At 41.9% G+C, this 20,623-nt stretch overlaps 1 protein-coding gene across 3 annotated transcripts in view; it reads left to right on the top strand.

The window, feature by feature from the left end:
* The window catches only part of ANKMY1 (ankyrin repeat and MYND domain containing 1), a 51,375-nt gene extending 30,769 nt beyond the window's left edge, over window positions 1-20,606 (top strand). The window contains exons 11-18 of one of the 3 annotated variants that reach the window (XM_074963996.1): window positions 965-1,072; window positions 3,876-4,007; window positions 5,520-5,633; window positions 9,140-9,305; window positions 10,274-10,358; window positions 13,184-13,338; window positions 18,054-18,107; window positions 19,124-20,606. In XM_074963996.1, coding sequence (XP_074820097.1) covers window positions 965-1,072; window positions 3,876-4,007; window positions 5,520-5,633; window positions 9,140-9,305; window positions 10,274-10,358; window positions 13,184-13,338; window positions 18,054-18,107; window positions 19,124-19,320 — 1,011 coding nt within the window. In that variant the 3' untranslated portion in view covers window positions 19,321-20,606. The remainder of the gene's footprint in view (window positions 1-964; window positions 1,073-3,875; window positions 4,008-5,519; window positions 5,634-9,139; window positions 9,306-10,273; window positions 10,359-13,183; window positions 13,339-18,053; window positions 18,108-19,123) is intronic. The other 2 variants (XM_074963995.1, XM_074963997.1) reach the window with 2 other exon arrangements.
* Window positions 20,607-20,623: the final 17 nt, after the last annotated feature.

Here is a 20,623-nt window from a genome sequence, read left to right as displayed (position 1 = left end):
AGAGAGATTAAAGTCAAAGGTATCCATTAATTTTGGGTGCCCAATTTGAGATGACTAGGACCTGATTTCTCAGAGCACTTAAGTTTATAGAGCACTCCACATATGGAAAGCGCAACTCCTGTTGACTTCAGTTGCAGCTTTGAGTGCTCAGCACTTCTGCAAATAGACCCCACGTTCTCAGGTCAGGCACCTGGAAAATGAAGAATACTCACTTAGTGACCACCTTTGAAAAGTTTGGCTTATGTCACTTGCCCAGCATCACATAGGAACCTTGTGCAGAGACAGGGGTAGAATCCAGTTCTCCAGGACAGCATTCAGCTGCCTTAATCTTGAGACCCTCCTCTCTCTTCTTGCAATCCTCTGCCTCCTTCACTACACACCGTCCAATTTCTGCAACAAAAGAGGCAGGGGTCTTCCAGACAACAGTCTTCTTCACTACATAACCCTAATTCATCTCTACCATGTGTCCATCATGTGCACTGAATGAGGGTGGGGTCCTATGATAAAAATAGGAGTACTTGTGGCACGTTAGAGACTAACAAATTTATTTGAGCATAAGCTTTCGTGGGCTAAAACCCACTTCATCGGATGCATGCAGTGGAAAATACAGTGTGCCACAAGTACTCCTGTTCTTTTTGCAGATACAGACTAACACGGCTGCTACTCTGAAACCTGTCATTATGCAATGATAACAATAGTATGTGATCTTGTAAATAAAGACTGAATTTTAATGTGTATGCACAAGGGGGACCAGTTAAGGTTGCACACACAACCTTAATTTTGGCAATTGCCAACTTTTGAGGGTTAAAGAAGCAGCCTTAATAATGTTCTTTTTTAAATGGTTTTTTTCTATGTAATATGTGTATGTGTTTATAGCAAGTGTTTAATGCTGTTGTTTTTCATAAGCTTAATGTCTTGTTTTTCTTTTTTATGATCTAATTCTACCTTTTCCCCCCCTACCCAGCACGTCAGAGATGTTGTCCACCTCCTCTTAACTCATAAGGCAAATCCTAACACCTTGTGGAGTGGCCATTCACCACTTTCCCTGGCAATTGCCAGTGGGAATGACTTGGTGAGCATCATTTAATTCCTTCTTTCTTTATTTACTTGGTTAATTTTTGCTTTGGTTCCTTCCCGGGTAGGAGCCAAGATGGCTTGTGTGTTGGAGTGACCCATGTTTATTTCCAATGAAAGTATCTAAATTTACTTTTCTTTCAAAGCTATGGACATAACCTGAGTTTTCCACTGTATTAAATGGGGATTTCTCTTTATGGATTGGTGGCTAAGAGCTTAGCAGGATTCAGAAAGGAATATCTATCTATATGGATCATGAGAACATCCACTTACACTGTAGGATACCCTGAAAATATTACAAAGAACATAAACCGTCATACTTTTGGGTTTAAGTCAAGCACTAACTGATGGGATTAGGAAGAATCTTCCTCTACAGACATTCTGTAACTGTCCACCAAGTTACTACTTGTACCTTCTGATGCATCTAATGCTGGCTATTATCAGAGACTTGACATTGGAATAGATGGCTCGCTGGTCTGATTCAGTAATGTAGTTCCTATATAAAACTGTTTGGTTTGAAATGATCAAAACTACTAACATCTGAAAATGCTGTACTGAGCATGCCCTTTATAAAATTTCCATATAGATGCACTATCCAGGCATTAATTGCTTTGGAAATAAGCACTTTTTAAGAGCTGCTTAAGAGAGAACGTTTCAGCCACTGTATAGATGATTCCTCTTGACCTGGATCCTCCTCATCTGCTCCTGTTAGTGTGTGTTTGAACCTGGGATCATTAGAATACACATTCAATTTTAATTGCCCGTGCTGCGGGACTTTTGTGCCTCCAGAATCCAGTCTAGCAGATTCACTGGAGGTCTGAATGTGATTTTTTTGTAAGTTTCGCACTAGTACTACTAAAATCTGCTCTCCTTAAAGTGTGCATGTATTAATTTTTGCGTTTAATAAAGACAATAGGGCAATACTTAAAAAATCCCACAGTTGCTCCAGGAGGTGTATACTGTTGGGGTAATTTCTCCTTATTTTCTCTCTCAATAAAAGAAACTGTTAGTTGCAATAAAATGAAAAGGGAAGGTTTTTAGATTTTAATATAAAGTTTTGAATAACTTCACAAAAGGGTTGGGTTTTACTGTATTATAGAGATCTCTTGATTTTCTTAATATAAAAAAGGGCTAAAGTTAGTTCTGAAGCACAGTGCAGGAAATTCTCATCTGAAGAAGATTGCTTCGCCTGACTTGAATTTTTTTTTTAAAATTAAATGCACAAAGAAATGGAAAGGAAACTACTGAAAAGTATTTGACTTTGTTAGCATCCTTCAGCTATTTCCAAGTAGAATGGCCACATATTGATTCTCTATATAGCACTTGTTTATACTGTAATTAAAGTCTTGGCTAATATTGTACTGAGTCCACTTGGTGCTAGCTTGTTAGCTGTGATGCTAAGGATCATGTAATGACCTAAGTAGCTCTTGGATCTGGACTCCAGTTCTTTGGCACATCTGGCACAGTGCTTTACAACTGGTTAATCTACAGTGCTAAATACATTAATAATAGCAGTATTAACTCACCCACGTTGCATGTGGGCAGTATTCTTCATTACTTGTTAGCCCAGTAAATGTAAATCCAGATGCAGTACTACTCTGTACAATGTAGTTGAGTTCTCAGGGAGGGAACGTAGTATTGGAGACACTGACTTTTGAGGGAGCTGTATGTTTGTTTGAGAATCCAAGGAGAACAGCTGAAATCCCAGAAGATAAGAAAAGAACTAACCTAGGCCTCAGTCCTGCAGTTGGCTTTGGGTGAACAGATTCCTGTGCTCGTATGGAGCCCCATTGACATTGGTGAAGCTCCTTGTGGACACAAGGGACCTTTTATTTTATTTTATTTTATTTTATTTTATTTTATTTTATTTTATTTTATTTTATTATCTATCATAATTCCCCTCTTTAAATAAAAGGAAATTAGGTGATCCAGGGAATTATGGAGCAACAAGTTTAATTACAATACACTGCTAGGCCAATTGATAAAGCAGTATTTATAACCACTTAGAAGACAGAGAGGGAGGTGCTAAGCAATAGATAACATGAACTCAGCAAAAATCATGTCTGATTAACTGGCCTCATTCAGCTCAAGGTATAGTATCCCTGGTCTCCCAGTCCATGCACTGTACCAAAGCCCATGGATAGAGTCTCTGACCCAGGCTTTTCTCAAGACACCTTTGATTGTCAAGAGAATGGGTTTGTGGGAGTCTTGCACTGCTCACTAAAGAGAAAATAGTTGAATAGAAGGGGCTTGTTAGACTCCTTTGGCTTAGAAAGAGCTTCTATTCTGGGCTAATAATGGCTGCTGTTTGGGTTAAAATAACAGAATTCAGTCTCATGTTTGAAACATCTGAAATCTAAGTCGTGGCGTTTATGAACCTGTCTGGTGCAGTAATGGCCCAGTAGGCCACAAATGTACAGCCTGTGCCATTCTGTTTTTCTGGTAGTGCACAGGCTTTGTAGTTTAGAAAAGCATAAAAGAAGATAACTTTTTTAACACTACACTATGAAGCAGTTGACACATGGCTGTTCAGTATGGATCTATGATTTTTATTGTGCTAAAAATGCAATACAAAGCAAGTGCAAAAATTATTCTCATAGACCAATATTTAGATGTTATTACTTTATGCCTTTAAGTTACTGAAAAATACTAGTATGCATTCCCGGTATATTATTTTAAACACTGTAAAGGATCGACCCAGATATCCTTGTACATTTTGGATCTCACAATCCTGCTGTAAAACTATCTAAGACGACGTCATCATTCATTGATTTCTCATATTTAACTATGCCTGTTTGCAGGCAGTGATGGAACTCTTAGCGTATGGAGCTGACCCCAATCTTCCATTAAGCAACGGTATAGGTAGTGCCCTTTGTGCTGCAGTCAACACTACATATGAACAGAAGAGGACCATAGCAAACAGGATTTTATTGGTAAGAAAACATATGTTGTTTTTGACTTTAGTTTTCCAATTAACTTTTTGAGCAGGTGTTTTGAATGCTGGTTCTTCTTTGTGATTCAGTTGTCTTCTTTCCTAGTAACCTTCAGTGATGCAGGTTTTTTTCTTAGTAACTCAGTGATTCAACTGCCAATTCCTGTTGTTTCTGTATCTGAGTCTGTGCTGGGAAAATGAACTGTGTTGTGAAACATGTTAACATGTTTTAACTAGCATGGAGTTACTTGCCTTCTGCACAGAGGGGCAAGTCATGTTTGAATTATGGTAGGTGATTGTGGTTAACCTTGGGTCCCCTCCAACATCCAGGGTTCACTGCAAGTAACTATCATATTTTTAAATGCAGCTATCCTTGTCACTTTAAGGTGAAAATTGTGTTGAACACTCACTAAAATCACATTAGTTGACTGGATGCATTTTCCCAGTGTGGACAAGGCCCAGGAGAGTGTTAGGCCTTATCTACCTCAGGGATTTCCCCCAGTTCTAGCCAACAGCATAGCCAGTGCAAACCCAGTTAGGGGAAGGCAGCCACAATCTGCACCAGTTGAGTTTACACCAATTTCAAGCAGAGGTAAAATCAAGTGGTGCAAATCACTGCTTGGAGCAAATTTCCAATGTAGACAAAGCCTTAGGGAAGGAGGTTAGTTTTGTCCTTTGATGATTGCTTTTTGTGCTTCCTAAGGTGGAGGGGGAAAACAAGGGGAAGCCAACCAAATAAAACAATAATTTGGGAAGTGACTCATCCTCGCTGACACTTCTGAAACTCAACACAAATCTGCAACTACATAAGTAGAATTCTGTGTGCCATTCACTGTATTTCTTATCCCTTGTTCTCTAGCAGGAATTCCACCTTTCTGATGTCTGCTCTCTTGCAATCATAATTATTTGACACCATAATCATTTTTATAGCACCCAGTTGTCATATCACAAGCAGGATATGGTGGGCAATAAAAATGCAGGAACAGATGAATTGTGGGCTCCTCTGAATCCCTTGCATTTCATACAAGACTAATGCAAACCATATTCTTGGTATAGCCCTGATCAGCATGTCTGGAAATGTATATATTTTACTGTGGGTTCTGCCTGATATAATATATTGTAACTTTTAGGATTACAGATAAACAATGAGAATGAAAATGTGTTTCCATAGATGCCTGAACAGAAGTAGGGATTGGGTGAGATTGATATCCCTGAAAATCAGGGCCATGATTGCCTACATGAGTGTTGGAACTTTCACATACAAAACCCTTCTGGACATATGAAAACTCATCATTAGAATCTTTCACCTGCACACCCAGGGGTTTATGTGAATAAAGCATGCACTCAGTTGTGTTCTTACAGAGTTGCATTTGCACAAGTAGAGACCAGGGTCTGGTGATCAGTCCTTTCAGTTTAATTATAACAAGTTTAATTATAACAGTTTGGTTGAACGTCCTGCCTTTTCTAATGTTTTTCAATTTTGTTGTTTTGCATTTTGTTTTTCTTTCTCCAGATTGATAAACTAATTGAGGCTGGTGCAGATATGTTGATGCCAATTACTCTTAACCAAGGGAGGAGAACTGCAGTGGGAACTGTAGTAGACTACGCATATTATAAATACTTTCAGGTATATCTTTGACCACTAGAATTTAAAATTAATGTTAATATTAATCATGTTCTTCAGATCCATAAATAGAGACAACCAGATTTTCTAGTTCTGCACCTGTTACTTTGTCAGGGGTAGATGCTAAAAGCACCAGCAGACTCTCTTTCTTTTGTCCAGTTGTCTTGAGACTCATTCCATTCACCACCAAACTTTTATCCCTATAAGGGTGACAGAGGTCTAAAAAGCCCTGGTAGTTCTGCCGTGGGAGAGAGATGATTTGGTCAAACTTTATATTAAGATTCCATTTATAGGTGGTTTATAAAGAGTTAATGAATGATTTATAGACGTTATAAGCATTTTACAGACATGATTAGTATATATTATTGAGAGAAGCACATCAGTAAAAGGTGTTATAGATGGTTATAAATTATTACTGGAGGCAACTTATTGAGTGGTTGAACTTTAGAAGAATCTAGCACAGGGGTGGGCAAACTTTTTGGCCTGAGAGCCACATCAGGGTTGCGAAACTGTATGGAGGGCCGGGTAGGGAAGGCTGTGCCTCCCGAAACAGCCTGGCCCCCTCCCACTATCTACCCTCTCCCCTTCCCGCCCCCTGACTGCCCCCCTCAGAACCCCCAACCCATCCAACCGCCCTGGTCCTTGTCCCCTGACTGCCCTGACCCCTATTCACACCTCTGCCCCCTGACAGGCCCCCCAGGACTCCCAAGCCTATCCAACCCCCCCCCCCCCGACCACTCTCCTCTCCATCCAAATGCCCCCTGTCCCCTGACTGCCCCCTGGAATCCCTGCCCCTTATCCAACCCCTCCCTGCCCCCTTACCATGCCGGTCAGATCGGCAGGACTAGCAGCCATGCTGCCCAGCAGGAGACAGCCACGCCACCAGAGCGCTGGCGGCGCGGCAAGCTGAGGCTGTGGGGGAGGGAGGCCAGCGGGGGAGGGGCTGGGAGCTCAAGGCCCGGGCAGGACAGTCCCGCAGGCTGTAGTTTGCCCATCTCTGACCTAGCACAATGGATTAACTGTTAAAATATATTAAAATTTATTAACCCTTTGTGAAAGGAACCTTAACATAAAGTGTAATTAATTATTTGCCAGATTCAGAAATTCTGCTTTCTCTGGACTTATTCGCTTTAAAGAGCTGCTAATGCTTCCTGGAAATCTTTGAGATAATTTCTGTTTAGAAACATTGCTGGCTTGGGTCATCATAGTTTCATAGTGCTTAAGACCAGAAAGGACTATTAGATCATCTAGCCTGACCTCCTGTATATCACAGGGCATTAAATTTTACCTATGTTGAGCCTGATGACTTTAGTTAAACTAAACCTTTTTAGTCATCAGGACAGATTAAGGTGCCACCAAAGGGCCCCTGCAGTGGCAGGGAATTGTTGTAGTGAAACATTTCCACAGGATCCTAGTACACAATCCATACCCCATGCTGCAGAGGAAGGCAAAAAAAACAAAAACAAAAATACCCAGGAGAAAATTGCTTCCTGACCCCAAATCTGGTGAGCAAGATACAGCAGTCAGGCGCCTAAGACAGAGAAGTCTCTGTACCACCTCCGGTTTCAGAGTAGCAGCCGTGTTAGTCTGTATTCACAAAAAGAAAAGGAGGACTTGTGGCACCTTACAGAGACTAACCAATTTATTTCAGCATAAGCTTTCGTGAGCTACAGCTCACTTCATCGGATACATTCAGTGGAAAATACAGTGGGAAGATTTATATACACAGAGAACATGAAACAATGGGTGTTATCATACACGCTGTAAGGAGAGTGATCACTTAAGATGAGCTAATACCAGCAGGAGAGCGGGGGGAGAAGGGGAGAAAACCTTTTGTAGTGATAATCAAGTGGTTTTGTTGCGTGGTATGTGGTTGCTGGTGACTATTTGCTTCAGGTTGGAGGGCTGTCTGTAAGCAAGGACTGGCCTGTCTCCCAAGATCTGTGAGAGTGATGGGTCGTCCTTCAGGATAGGTTGTAGATCCTTGATGATACATTTTAGTTGGGGGCTGAAGGTGATGGCTAGTGGCGTTCTGGTATTTTCTTTGTTGGGCCTGTCCTGTAGTAGGTGACTTCTGGGTACTCTTCTGGCTCTGTCAATCTGTTTCTTCACTTCAGCAGGTGGGTATTGTAGTTGTAAGAATGCTTGATAGAGATCTTGTAGGTGTTTGTCTCTGTCTGAGGGGTTGGAGCAAATGCGGTTGTATCGTAGAGCTTGGCTGTAGACAATGGATCATGTGGTGTGATCTGGGTGAAAGCTGGAGGCATGTAGGGAGGAATAGCGGTCAGTAGGTTTCCGGTATAGGGTGGTGGTTATGTGACCATTGCTTATTACCCCCTAGTGTCCAGGAGGTCCACACAGCAAAACCACTAACCCAGGAACCTATTCTTGCAACAAAGCCCGTTGCCAACTGTGTCCACATATCTATTCAGGGGACACTATCATAGGGCCTAATCACATCAGCCACACTATCAGAGGCTCATTCACCTACCTGCACATCTACCAATGTGATATATGCCATCATGTGCTAGCAATGCCCCTCTGCCATGTACATTGGTCAAACTGGACAGTCTCTACGTAAAAGAATAAATGGACGCAAATCAGATGTCAAGAATCATAACATTCATAAACCAGTCGGAGAACACTTCAGTCTCTCTGGTCACTCGATTACAGACCTAAAAGTCGCAATATTACAAAAAAAAGACTTCAAAACCAGACTCCAACGAGAGACTGCTGAATTGGAATTAATTTGCAAACTGGATACAATTAACTTAGGCTTGAATAGAGACTGGGAGTGGATGGGTCATTACACAAAGTAAAACTATTTCCCCATGTTTATTTCCCCCGCCCCCCACTGTTCCTCAGACGTTCTTGTCAACTGCTGGAAATGAACCACCTTGATTATCACTACAAAAGGTTTTCTCCGCCTCCCCCCCCCACCCCCGCTCTCCTGCTGGTATTAGCTCATCTTAAGTGATCACTCTCCTTACAGTGTGTATGATAACACCCATTGTTTCACGTTCTCTGTGTATATAAATCTCCCCACTGTATTTTCCACAGTATGCATCCGATGAAGTGAGCTGTAGCTCACGAAAACTTATGCTCAAATAAATGTTAGTCTCTAAGGTGCCACAAGTACTCCTTTTCTTTGTACCACCTCAGAGCACTGTTCTGCTTCTTCTCCTCTGAGGGAGTCCTGCCCAATCAAAAGAGTAGCAGCTAAAAAAATTGGTCAAAATATTAAATGTGATTATGTTCCAGCTTGCTCCACTGTGTTGTGTAAAAATGGCAGGTGTTTGGAGAGGAGAGGGGATCCTGTCCCTTGGCATAGGTTGAAACTGCTAGTTACTATTTAGCAGGGCTGATACGGTACCATACATGATTATGTCTGTGTTGGGCATCCTTTCATCTAGTCAGGTTTACTTCCTGCTAAGAATAATATGGAAGCACATTTGCCATGTTAGATGTCTATTCCCTATGTCTTCTTGTGTGTGAATTGTGTGTTGCAGGATAAGAAGATAGCACATACTCCATACCACGCATTATTGCCGCTGGAACGGGAGATTTTCAATGCACGCAGGGAGCTGCTACAGTACATTAGTGACCGGCTTCGCGAGCGTGTTGTCTTGAAAGAGAGAGAATGGGATAGAGAAGAACTTCGGAAATCCAGGAAATGTGAGTTCAAGCTAAGCCTGCAGTCCATGTAAATATTGTATATCGCTGTATGGGGATTTACACTTGTGGGTTCTTATGCTGTGGGATTAAACTATAGCCCCTAATGATGAATTTGTTCCTCTATAACGCTTTTCATTCAGGGATCCTGGTGCTTTACAGAATCCCATTGCCCTTCTAGAGTAAGTGGGTGCCATTCTCGTTTTATAGCTAGGGACACACCTAAGTACACTGGGGTTAAGTGATTTGCTCAAGGTGTTGCTCAAATCTGTGGCACTGCCAAGCGTAGAACCTGCATCTCTCCCTGATACCTGTGTTTCAAGCACAAGATAATACTGCCTCTAGAGATTACCTAAAATGTGATAAGTGAAATGTGGGATTGTTACCTTCTGCAATTCACATAACCTGAAATTCTATGGCTTGTGTTATGCAGGAGGTCATAATAATCAAAATGGTCCTTTCTGGCCTTAAAAATCTGTTAACCTCTGTGTACCTCAGTTTCCCCATATATAGACTGGGAATATATTGCCAACCTTTGAAGTTCTTATCTTAAAACATTTTAATTTAAAAATCTGAGAGAAGCCCCGCTCTTGTTCTGAGGGAGCAGTGAAAATCCATGATATATTTGTCTGTGGGTGTCACATAGTTCTCATTCCACTGAGTCCCAACAGGTGACCCTCGTCTTTAAGATGTTTTATGGACTCCCAATGAGGGATAACCAAAATATGGAGTAGGACGCTGAACATTACTTGTATGATACAGTGTTTTCTGTAACTTCCATTTCAAGAAGAAACTGTTCTTGCCTCTGTAACATGGGCCAGAGAGTCAGATGTTGACCAATGAGTACATTTGTGGCATAACCACACCACAGGGCTGAATGCAGTTTTAATGGAAGTGGCCCTGGTCACCAGCATGCTTATTCACAGATTCTAACTGTGAGGTCTAATTTTCTCATTTACATGTTGGTACAGTAGAGGCAAGTCCTCGTGCTCCCTCAGCTAGAAGAAAACATGTGGACAAGCGTGCTGCAATAATGCTATCACGGGAGGAAGTGAGGTATGCTAAAGATGCTGAACAGAAACACTTATAATTTTTAGCCAAATATATCACTTCATGGCTCTGCCTCACCTGGACCACTGTCACCAGCACCCCTTCTTTGGCCTCTCTGACTTTCCCCTCACTTCTTCAATCTATCCACTTTTCAGCAGCTAAAATTATCTTCCCCTCCTGCTCTGAAGTTAGCCAAAGTGGCTGCTATGAATGGACAAAGATGTTACAATTTTCTGGTTGTTGACAGATTGGTCATTTATATTCAGAGCTAATAATTCAAAAGAAGCCAGTCTAACCTCAGGCTTCCCAGACAAATTCTCCTGTGGCCCAGCACAAAGCATATGATGTAGCCATCTGCAGAGATCTTTTTACAAAGTCTAGAGTTGAGTCAAAACTCTTACGAACGTAGACCCCCTGCCCAGCCTTGCAATCTGATCTGCATGGGCACATCCTCGTGACCTCTCAGAGCCTCATTGAGGACTTCATGTGTACAGGGGTTTCCCCCTAAGTTTCATATTGCAGGATCAGGGCCTTAGTGAGGAAGTCACTACTTCAGTTCCATAATACGTGTGCAACATTATGTACAGTAGTTAAAATTAAAAAAAAGCCAGTGCCATCAGTTACCAAACACTGGTATTGGGGAAAATATTGTACTGTTCCGGATAGCACTGTCTTTTATCTCTTTATAATAGATTACTCTTTGATGGTGGCCATTGTGTTTGTGTGTTAGTATAGGTTATTTACTTGGCTATGCATGTTCTTACCCAGCATGTTGGTAAAGCGAAATATAGAAAATTCTGAAGTCCTAACCCTAATCTCCGATGCCCTGCCCCAATATTTCTTCCAAACTGAACTGAAGATACAGGGCTAGATTTTCAAACCAGATAGGTACATAATTTATGTGGCTAATATGGACACATAATTATTGGATCCATACTTATTTAGGAATTGTAGACCTTAATGTGAGACGAGAAGGAAATGGAAGTAGTTTAGGAATTTACAAATGTAAATCTACCAGCATTTACAATTTTTAATACTTTTATTTTAGGGTCATTAAACACATTAATAGATATAATCCAGGCCTGTGATCAATAAAGGATTCAACATTTCCCTTACCTGGCAGTTCTGACTTTGGGTGTACTGTTGCAGAAAAGCTCTAGGTCCAGTGGTGTAATGTAACACGGACACACCCTGGTCATCAGCGGGCGGGATTGAACCTGGGACCTCTGGAGTTTATTGCATGAGCCTTTACCACATGAGCTAAAAGCCATATGGCTATTAGCTAAGGCTATAGAGCGGACACTCACTCTTGCGCTCTCTTGGGTCTCAGTGCCACTAGATGGGATGGGACAGAACACCACACCCAGGAGGTGTGTGGGTTACAGTAACAATGGAGATAAACTTGCACACTTCCCAGAAAATGAGAAATGGAACTATGTTTGTTAGAAAAGAATGGGAAGAATTAGTTGGAGCCCAGGTGGGATGGAAAATGGAAGCCAAAATTATTCTTTGCTTTTCCAGAATATATTACTTTATTATGTTTCCAAGTTTCCCTTGATCCCCCAAGATTACAGAATGGATGCTGGCTGGGACTATTCATATTAATACTTCAAGGGCTTGCTTAGATCTTTTTTTTTACTCCTGCTGTGCCATTTTGTTAACAGTATTGATTGTATTAATGATGCTGACACTGAAGAGACTGAAGCAAGACACTAATAGAGTCCATGATACACTGCCAAAATGCTCTAAAAATCAAAGCCCTCAATGCCAAAGATGTTGGATGATCCCATTGCATCAGTATTGCCTTTAGAAACAGTTAATGAAAAGCTGAGGCATTGAAATACTTAAAAATTATATTAATCCTTGTGGTGCTTTACCATGTACAATGAATACCTACACTAGCTAGCCTGTAAGCCATATTTTGAGCTGTTATCTTGTCAAATCTCACAAGCTAATCAGGGTGAGACATGCGAATACCGTCAAGGAAATCACTGCTGTAAAGAGTTAGTGGTGGAGAGTCAGTAGGCAGTGCTTTTTTGTCTGGGTCCATACTGAACCAATAATCCAGCATGGTGATCAGCCCTCTGTACTGGTGTGAGGTTAGGTGATGAGTGTGGAGTGGGAGGGTATCTTTGGGAAGAGATGAACAGAGGTTCTGACCACTTGTGGTTCTTAAAGATCCCAAGATGCTTTTAAAAGTTACAGGTGTATTTATTTCTAGTGCCTAGGCCACATTGCAACCGAGGTAAGTTCTGCCTATCTAAATAGCTCCTGCAGCATCAATGGGATAGAGCATTCTTCACTTCTTGTCCTAAACTGATGGAGAGTTGCTCTGATGCAAGCAGTGTTCTCCAGCAGTGGCTGTGTTGTGTTCCTCAGTATTAACGAGGTTTTTACAAACCTTCTCCAAATCTGACTACTTGTGTTTGTGACCTGCTGTCAGATTTAATCTTGCATAGACACTCACTCCTACATTTAGTACTGGAGAGCTAGCCAACGCAAGGAGCTGGCTGGGGTGCACAATGAATTGGCAAATGAGGGGGCTTCAGTATGGGGCAGGCTTTGGGCCTGTTGCCTTTTGGGACACTTCACTTTGCATTGCTGCTTGTGTTCATTTGTTCCCCAGATAGCAACATAAGCACTGTGATCCACCACAGTGCCTCGCTCCTCTTGGTTACCCTGGTGGATGAGGGCAGATTTTTACCCCTGGATTGTGAGACATTTTGATTTCCTTTGCTATGTAAAGTGTAAATATGTTGGCAAAGCCATGAAAAACAAAATAATAAACATGAACTCTCCTGATGGCCCTTCTCATGCTATTTCTGTTCCAGACAGCCTTTCTTTAAATACTGCTACCAGTGTGGGCGGGCTATAGGGATTCGACTCACTCTTTGCATACGCTGTTATGAGATCTTCACTTGCAGCAAGGCTTGTAAAGTCAAAGCCTGGAATGAGCGTCACAGGCGTGAGTGCTTTGGAGCTACAGGTAGGTTTGACTAATGATACCCCATAGAGTGCAGGGAAAGCAAGGCATGTGGGACATGTACGTTGAAATATGTTGCTTAGTTGTATGGCCTGTTTTTAATGGTATGTATGTTAGTTAAACACTAAGGTAAGATCAAATTCGTAGGTTTAAGTTAATATATCAATTGACCTTGAGTGGGCTCATACTTATTAAAACGGTAGATGTAAGAAGCTTGGTATAAGTAGCATTATCATTGATTTCAGCCTAGGAGACTTTTTAAAGGTGAACGGCAAAGCAGAAATAAAAGTTAAGTTACAGTGAGCACAGATTTCTGTGCCTCAGACACCCAATAAACCAGGTTATATGGGCCTTTCAGCACAGAAATAACCTTTTGCTGACCTTTATGCAATTAAAAATGAAAAGATTGTGAAATCCTTTTCTTGGTCCACTGAATCACAAATACCATGCCTCTCACTTCAGCCCTTATAATCTGCAGTATTTGTATAATAAGTATAAAAAATATACACGCTGATACAAGAAAAATGTTCTACGCATCTGTAGAAGACTCGTGTAATGAAGCGATACCAAAAAGCAGACTTGCTGTCACCAGGCCAGATGCTCATATATTTGAGTGAATGAGAAATCTCTCGAATGTGAAGGCACATATACATAATGGTGCTGCCATTCGATGACTGAACTACATTTGAGTGGCAACTCAGTACATGACTCTTCCCTCTGGATCTATATTAAACCTGTGGCTTGGGAAAATGCTAAGTCTGTGCTGTCAGAGACCAACGAAATGGAAAGAGTGCGCACACTCTCACTTGTAGCCTCTAAAGATCTCTTGGATTTTTCACAAGCGAGGTTTAACCTTGTTGTCCAGCCAAATTACAATATAGATTCTTAAGTTTTGTTTACTTGTAGTAAATCCCTTCTTCTTTTTTAACAGGTGTTCTTCATAGCCGATCTTTAAGCTGTCATTACATTGCTGTGTGCTGTTTCTGTATTTCATTCTACAGATGGCAGCTACATTTCTTTTGGCGTATACACTTGATTGTATATGCCTGTGCTATATATAAAATGTGCATGTGTTTGTAGATGCTTTAGAAGATGCTTTTTTCCTTTTTTCCGGGGGATAAAGGAAATATGGAAGCGTATAAAATGCTATATCATTACTGCTAGTGCTTCAGTGCATATGGAAGAAGAAGGAAATGCAGGAAAGAACACCAGTTGCAGTGCACATCCCAAACCACCAGATGGCAATGAAAACTATCAAATAATATGGTAGGCGCTAGTTGAAAAATCAATACAACACAGTAAACAAAAAGATATTACAGTTTCCGAATAAGATCTTGACTACAAGAAAAATAAGTTCTTGACCAAGGTGATGCTGACCTTGCTAGAATATGGTCACTTTTTTTGCTCCTTCATCATGTTGACCAGCCTACTGTTGCATATTGACCACAGCAAACAAGTCAGGGCAGTGGGAAGGACCTCTTCTGAGATGGTACAACCTCTCCTGTCACCGTACTAGTGACTACTAAATGCAAATGAACTTTTTCCTTCCCGTGTGAATTAATAATAAAGACGAAAAAGCAACAACAAAAAAGCCATATTCAACCTCATGGAACTTGTTTACGTCTTAAGAAATATGACTGCAGCATGATCAGAAAAATGAAGTGTTAAGAATACAGCTGAGATATGATTAAATAATATCCGGGCTGTAAACTGCGGTGAAGTTACTATTGTGTTGGCTTCGGTAGATGTAGTTGTGCTGGAGGATTCTGTTGGGAAAAACATGGACCTGCTGCTTTAGAAGTGCCAAACATCTGAGATTTCCGCTAAAACTTTCAGGAGGATAAGCCTTCAGTCCAAGCTGTTCCTTGAGTCAAGAAACTATATGTGAGCGCTACATTATAACTGGAATGTCAGTGATGGAAAAAATTCTTCTAAATCCTATTCGTTCAAAAACTAAGAAATTCTGGCGTTGGCCATCCGAAACTGTTTCTACAAATCCCAGAATGTCCTTTTAATAATGGCTGCTTATCATTTTGAAAACAAAAATTGTAGCTTGGGTTAGGAGCAATCAAGACTGAGCTCAGCAGAATTACTTTATGATATTAGTACTCTGCACATATTCACTTGCTGAGTTGTTGCAAGGGAAAAGCTCCAGATTGGCCGAGAGAGGTCTCGTGACTGCCTTGGTGAGCTGTGATAGCTCTATTGTAAAATGCTGCCATTCATCTCATCTTCTCAGAACAGCAAGACCCATCTAGAGACCTGCCACTTGACCTTTATGTAACCAAAATGTTGAAACACAAACGGGAAGTTGAAGAAAAATGTCTAATTAAAAGTGACGGAAAATGTTGTGCTTAGCAAAAGAAAGTTGAGGGCCTGGCGTCAAAGGCCAATGTTATTAGTCAGCTTCCAATGGGAATCACTATTGATAAATAATGGTATCTGCTATAAGAGTTAGACATGCAGGGAGTAGCCATCAGACTCTGAAGACGAAATGGTGGACTGGCACCACAACAGCCTTCAAAAGCAGAACAAGAGTAATACAGGCTCTGTGGAAAAGAGCAGAAGACTAAGAAAACACTTGCTCCCAAGACAATCTACTGTATGTATTTTATGCATACCTAAGGACTTTGACAAATTCTAGTATTTCCAAACCTTTGAAATGGCACGTGTGGGTTGCATGTTGCAAAACTGGCCTTTGGCAGATGCTTTTTTAATGTATTTGCTATGCCTAGTCAGTGTGTAGTGCTGGTTATTGTAGATGTTTCTTTTTAAAGGTTTTATTCTGCCATGAAAAATGCTAAAGGTAGTGTCCTGGAGACTACGTTCAGCTTGTCTGCAAGAGTGGTACTGTATGGATAGTCGCCGTGAAAGCGAGTTAGTCTCTGAGCCCAGTCAGTGTTTAATCGCTACTGAAAGACTGTCATTAAAGGGTTCCAATTTGTGCAAGGTGCGGCCATGGTTTGTGGAGAGCTGACTTGTTCCGTATGGCCTGGACTGAGACTACAAACTCATTTCACACAGGCCAACAACCCTCTCTTGATGGGAGCGATTTTTCAGTCATGCCTAACTTGGCGAGATTTCATATGGTGACTTGTAGATGAAAGGCTCCATATGTCATAACCAGGTCTATGAGCAGAGCCAACCTGGAGGATCATTTTAATTGTTTTTGAAGGAGCTGTATAGAACCTGTCATGAAGTTCTGATACCTGGACATGCTGTGATACGGATTAATGGCACGTACCCATGATGACGTTCCTTTAGATCAGAGGTGGGCAAACTACGAGCCGTGGGCCGTCCGTTCTGCACGGCCCTTGAGCTCCTGGCCCGGGAGGCTCACCCCGGCCCCTACCCTGTTGTCCCCCACCCCCGCAACCTCAGCTCACTGCTCCGCCGGTGCAATGCTCTGGGCGGCGGGGCTGTGAGCTCCTGGGGCAGCGCAGCTACAGAGCCCAGCCTGACCTGCTGCTCTGTGCTGTGCGGTGTGTGGATGGCTCCAGCCGGGCAGCATGGCTGTCTGTCCTGGTGCAGCTGCGCCGCCAGCCACCGGTGCTCCAGACAGCGCAGTAAGGGGGCAGGGAGTGGGGGAAGAGGGTTGGATATAGGGTGACCAGACAGCAAGTGTGAAAAATCGGGACGGGGGTGGGGGGTAATAGGAGCCTATATAAGAAAAAGACCCCAAAATTGGGACTGTCCCTATAAAATTGGGACATCTGGTCACCCTAGTTGGATAGAGGCCAGGGGCGTTTGGGGGTGGTGGTCAGGAGCCAGGGGTGTGGATAGAGGTCAGGGTGGTCAGAGGGCGGAGAACGGGATTGAAGGGGGACAGAGGTTCTGGGGGCGGTCAGGGAGAAGGGGTGGTTGGATGAGGCGGTGGGGGGTCCAGGGGTGGTAAGGGGACAGACAGCGGGGGGGGGGATGGGGCAGGGGTTCTGGGGGGGGGATGTCAGGTGGTGAGAAGCAGGGGGAGCCGGGCCACGCCTGGCTGTTTGGGGAGGCACAGCCTCCCCTAACCGGCCCTCCATACAATTTCTGAAACCCGATGAGGCCCTCAGGCCAAAAGGTTTGCCCACCCCTGCTTTAGATGGAAGAAGTGTTCACTAGTCTGGAGTGTAGAAATCATACAGTTAGTTGATTATGAACCAGTACCTGCATGCTGTAGATCACTCTAGACAATGGAGACTGCAAGGACTCTTAAAGATCTCCTTAGCTCTGATTTTCCCACAAAGTAATGAGTAAAAACTGGAAGTGCCATCAGACATAATCCTTACCCCACCCCCAAGAATTCCTGTGTGATGGCTGTTTTTTTCTGCAGTGAAGAAGAGTAGGAATCTGGTGAAGACACGACAATGCCACCCACTGCTCAGCGGTAGATCACTGAGAAGTTGGCATGCTCTCTTTTTATCTTTATCCAGAGATTTCTTTTTAAAGACCTGTTCCTTGTGTCGTGTTTACAACTTATTCTGTATTTGAACATCTGTACATATTCTTTATGTTGAAGTTATTGTACAACTGCAAATGTATATGCATATTGGGAAATGTAATGACTTCTTTGTGAGCAAGCGTTCATAAAATAAATTTTATTGGTATTTATGGCTGGTAGCAACTTTTAAAAACTGCTTAGAGTGCAGTAGAAGTGGTTGGTCCCTCTAAGTAGTCACAATCTCACAAGCGACTATTCTGAAATGTCTTTGCACCTTGTTTTATTGCTGCTGAAGGTGATTCACCATTAATGGACTCTGATCAAGACAACCTACAGTCTGAGGTTGATGGTAAGTCGGTTTTGACTATTAACATCTTTTTCATCACTAAAAAACTGTTGCATACACTTGTTGGCCCTTTTCATCTCAATCCAGCTACTAGCTCAGTGGTACCAGGTCTCACACATTGGCATTTAGTCCCCAGAATAATTCAGAAGTTTCAATTAGTGGCATTTGAAGGCATTTGTTTCTTATAGAAGCAATAAGTAAGACACTTGCTAGTGCAGACTATGTACTTGCTAAAAAGAGAGCTCCTAAAATAGCCATTGTCGTGGAACTGTAACTGCTTGTAGCTCATGGAGCATTATGGGAGAGAAATTGCTGTAGCTGTTTTTAACGAAAAGACAGTATTAAAGATATTTAATTCCAAGGCATATGGGACAGCAAGTCCATCTCAACACAAGTGTTTCTCTGCAGTACTGAATAATAAACTACTCATGTCCCTGATGCCCCTCATGTATGTGAAAGGTACTGGATCAAACTGCTTCCATGGCAGACCAATAAGCCAGACTGAAAATTCCAAAGACTTTCAGTCATAATTTCCATAGAAAGTGTAGCGCAGCTCGGCCATTTCTTCATCACTTGTAATAAACCTGTATGTCTTGCAAGCTGGTTTTCGGGTGCTCTGTGGTAACCTAAACTGTGTTTAGGAGAATTTCATGGTTATTTTGTGCTTTACTTTGCATTTTAAACACAGTGATGTTTTTGATGTGGTGGTGATGGCAGTTGAATTTTGAGCTAACTACCTAGCAATTACAGGCAAGCTCAAGTTCATGCTGACCGTTTGCAATTCACTTTTTACATTAAGAGACTCTCAGAAGTAATAATGGAGGGGGAAAAATACAAACATCAATGCCCTACACTCTCCCTTTAAAGGCCAGCAGGTATGTAGTTTCTGTCATGCCTCTATGTTGCTTGTTAAACTGATTCAGGACTCAGTAATTTTGAAGGCTTGCAGTTGTGTCCAGTTTACTGTTCCAAGAAAACCAGTGTTCCTTCAGAGGCCAATCTATTATTTATTTTTACAGAAAAGCATCAACTTAAGACTAAGTTGGGCATTTCAAGAGAGAGGCAGAGTCCTGCTGGCAGAAAGGGAAGCGAGGGAAGAGGCAGAAGAGATGTCTTCAGGAAAGATGACAAGAAGCCAAGGCCAGGAAGACTATGTGCAGTGGCCGATGACATGCGTCCAAATCTTCCTTATACTGGGAATTACAGTTACAATTAATCCCACTGTAGAAAAGTTGATCTGGCATCACTTGCCTTTATCTAATAAGTACTATATCAAATAGGAAGCGATAGGATACTAATGATATGCGTGTGATGACAACTTAGCCATCCAGAGTAATTTTCCAGTAGCCTTCTCTATTTTTAATTGAAAGTACTGATTAGCATGGATGCTTCTAACAGTTAGACATGTAGAGAGAGCTGGATGATAAAAATGACTACTGTATGGGGTAAAGCTGTGTAAGAGCTATTCATGCCGCTGAAATAGCATCTGCAATGTGACTTTATTGCATCGCTCATCAACTCCACGAAAATGTCACTCTCCTCTAGCTTGAATTGCCACGTAATTATACTATGATTGGTGGGGGGGGGCAACGTGGCTGTTACACTGATTTAGTTAGCTATTCAACTGACCAAACCTTCTGAAAAACAGATTATGCTCCAAAGCATGAAAAACGTCACACAACCTCAAAGCTCACCGTGTTCAGCAAGGAGAACTTTGTCTGATCGGGCATGCTCTCGCCTCCCACCCCTCCCTCAGCTTCATTTATTGGCAGCTGAGGATGAGGATGGTGAAAACTTTAGCGCTTACACCTGTTCAAGTCGAAGGGCATTTTGCTGTTGACATGAATGGAAGCAGGATTAGGGGATATTTGCTCATATGGCAGACAGAGGTCACCATGTGGAAAAGGAGGCAATTTTCTGGTTAGGTGTCTCATTTTTAGCGATGCTGAGCACCTCCAATTCCTATTGGATCCAGTTGGGGAGGTAGCTACAGGTACTCAGCACCTTCGAAAAGTAGGCCCTGTTTATGTGCCTGTCTGTAGTGTCATGTTTGAAAATTTTGGCCAGAGTACATAAGGACCAGAATAATGTTCCTCACATCCATGTGACTTACATCGGGATGCATGGATGTAACTGAGAACAGAAGCTGACCCTTTGATTGTATATAGTTTGAGCATGTTAGTTTCCCGATGTTTGGCCTACCAATAGCTCATTTGCAAATGTGGGGTGTGTTCATAAAGCTACAAAATTGGATACAGTTTTTTTTTCCGTTTTCCTATTTCTTTGCTAGTGGCAGTTATTTTAAATAATACAGAGAGGATTTACAGGAGATGAGTGAATTGTAGTTTGTATAAATACTGTTCCTTGTAGAGTACCCATGGATAAATATGTATTAGTTTTATAGAATATAGAGATCAGCTCTTTAGATTCTATTTTATATACACAGCGCTAAACTCCTGTAACAGAAAGATTTTAATAAATACCAAGTAAACTGGTAAGCTTTACAGAAACAAGAAGTT

This window comes from Natator depressus, chromosome 9, assembly GCF_965152275.1.
Source record: "Natator depressus isolate rNatDep1 chromosome 9, rNatDep2.hap1, whole genome shotgun sequence".
Taxonomy (NCBI): Eukaryota; Metazoa; Chordata; order Testudines; family Cheloniidae; genus Natator; species Natator depressus.
Note: the sequence above shows the minus strand (reverse complement) of the source record. Positions and strands in the feature narration are given on the sequence as shown.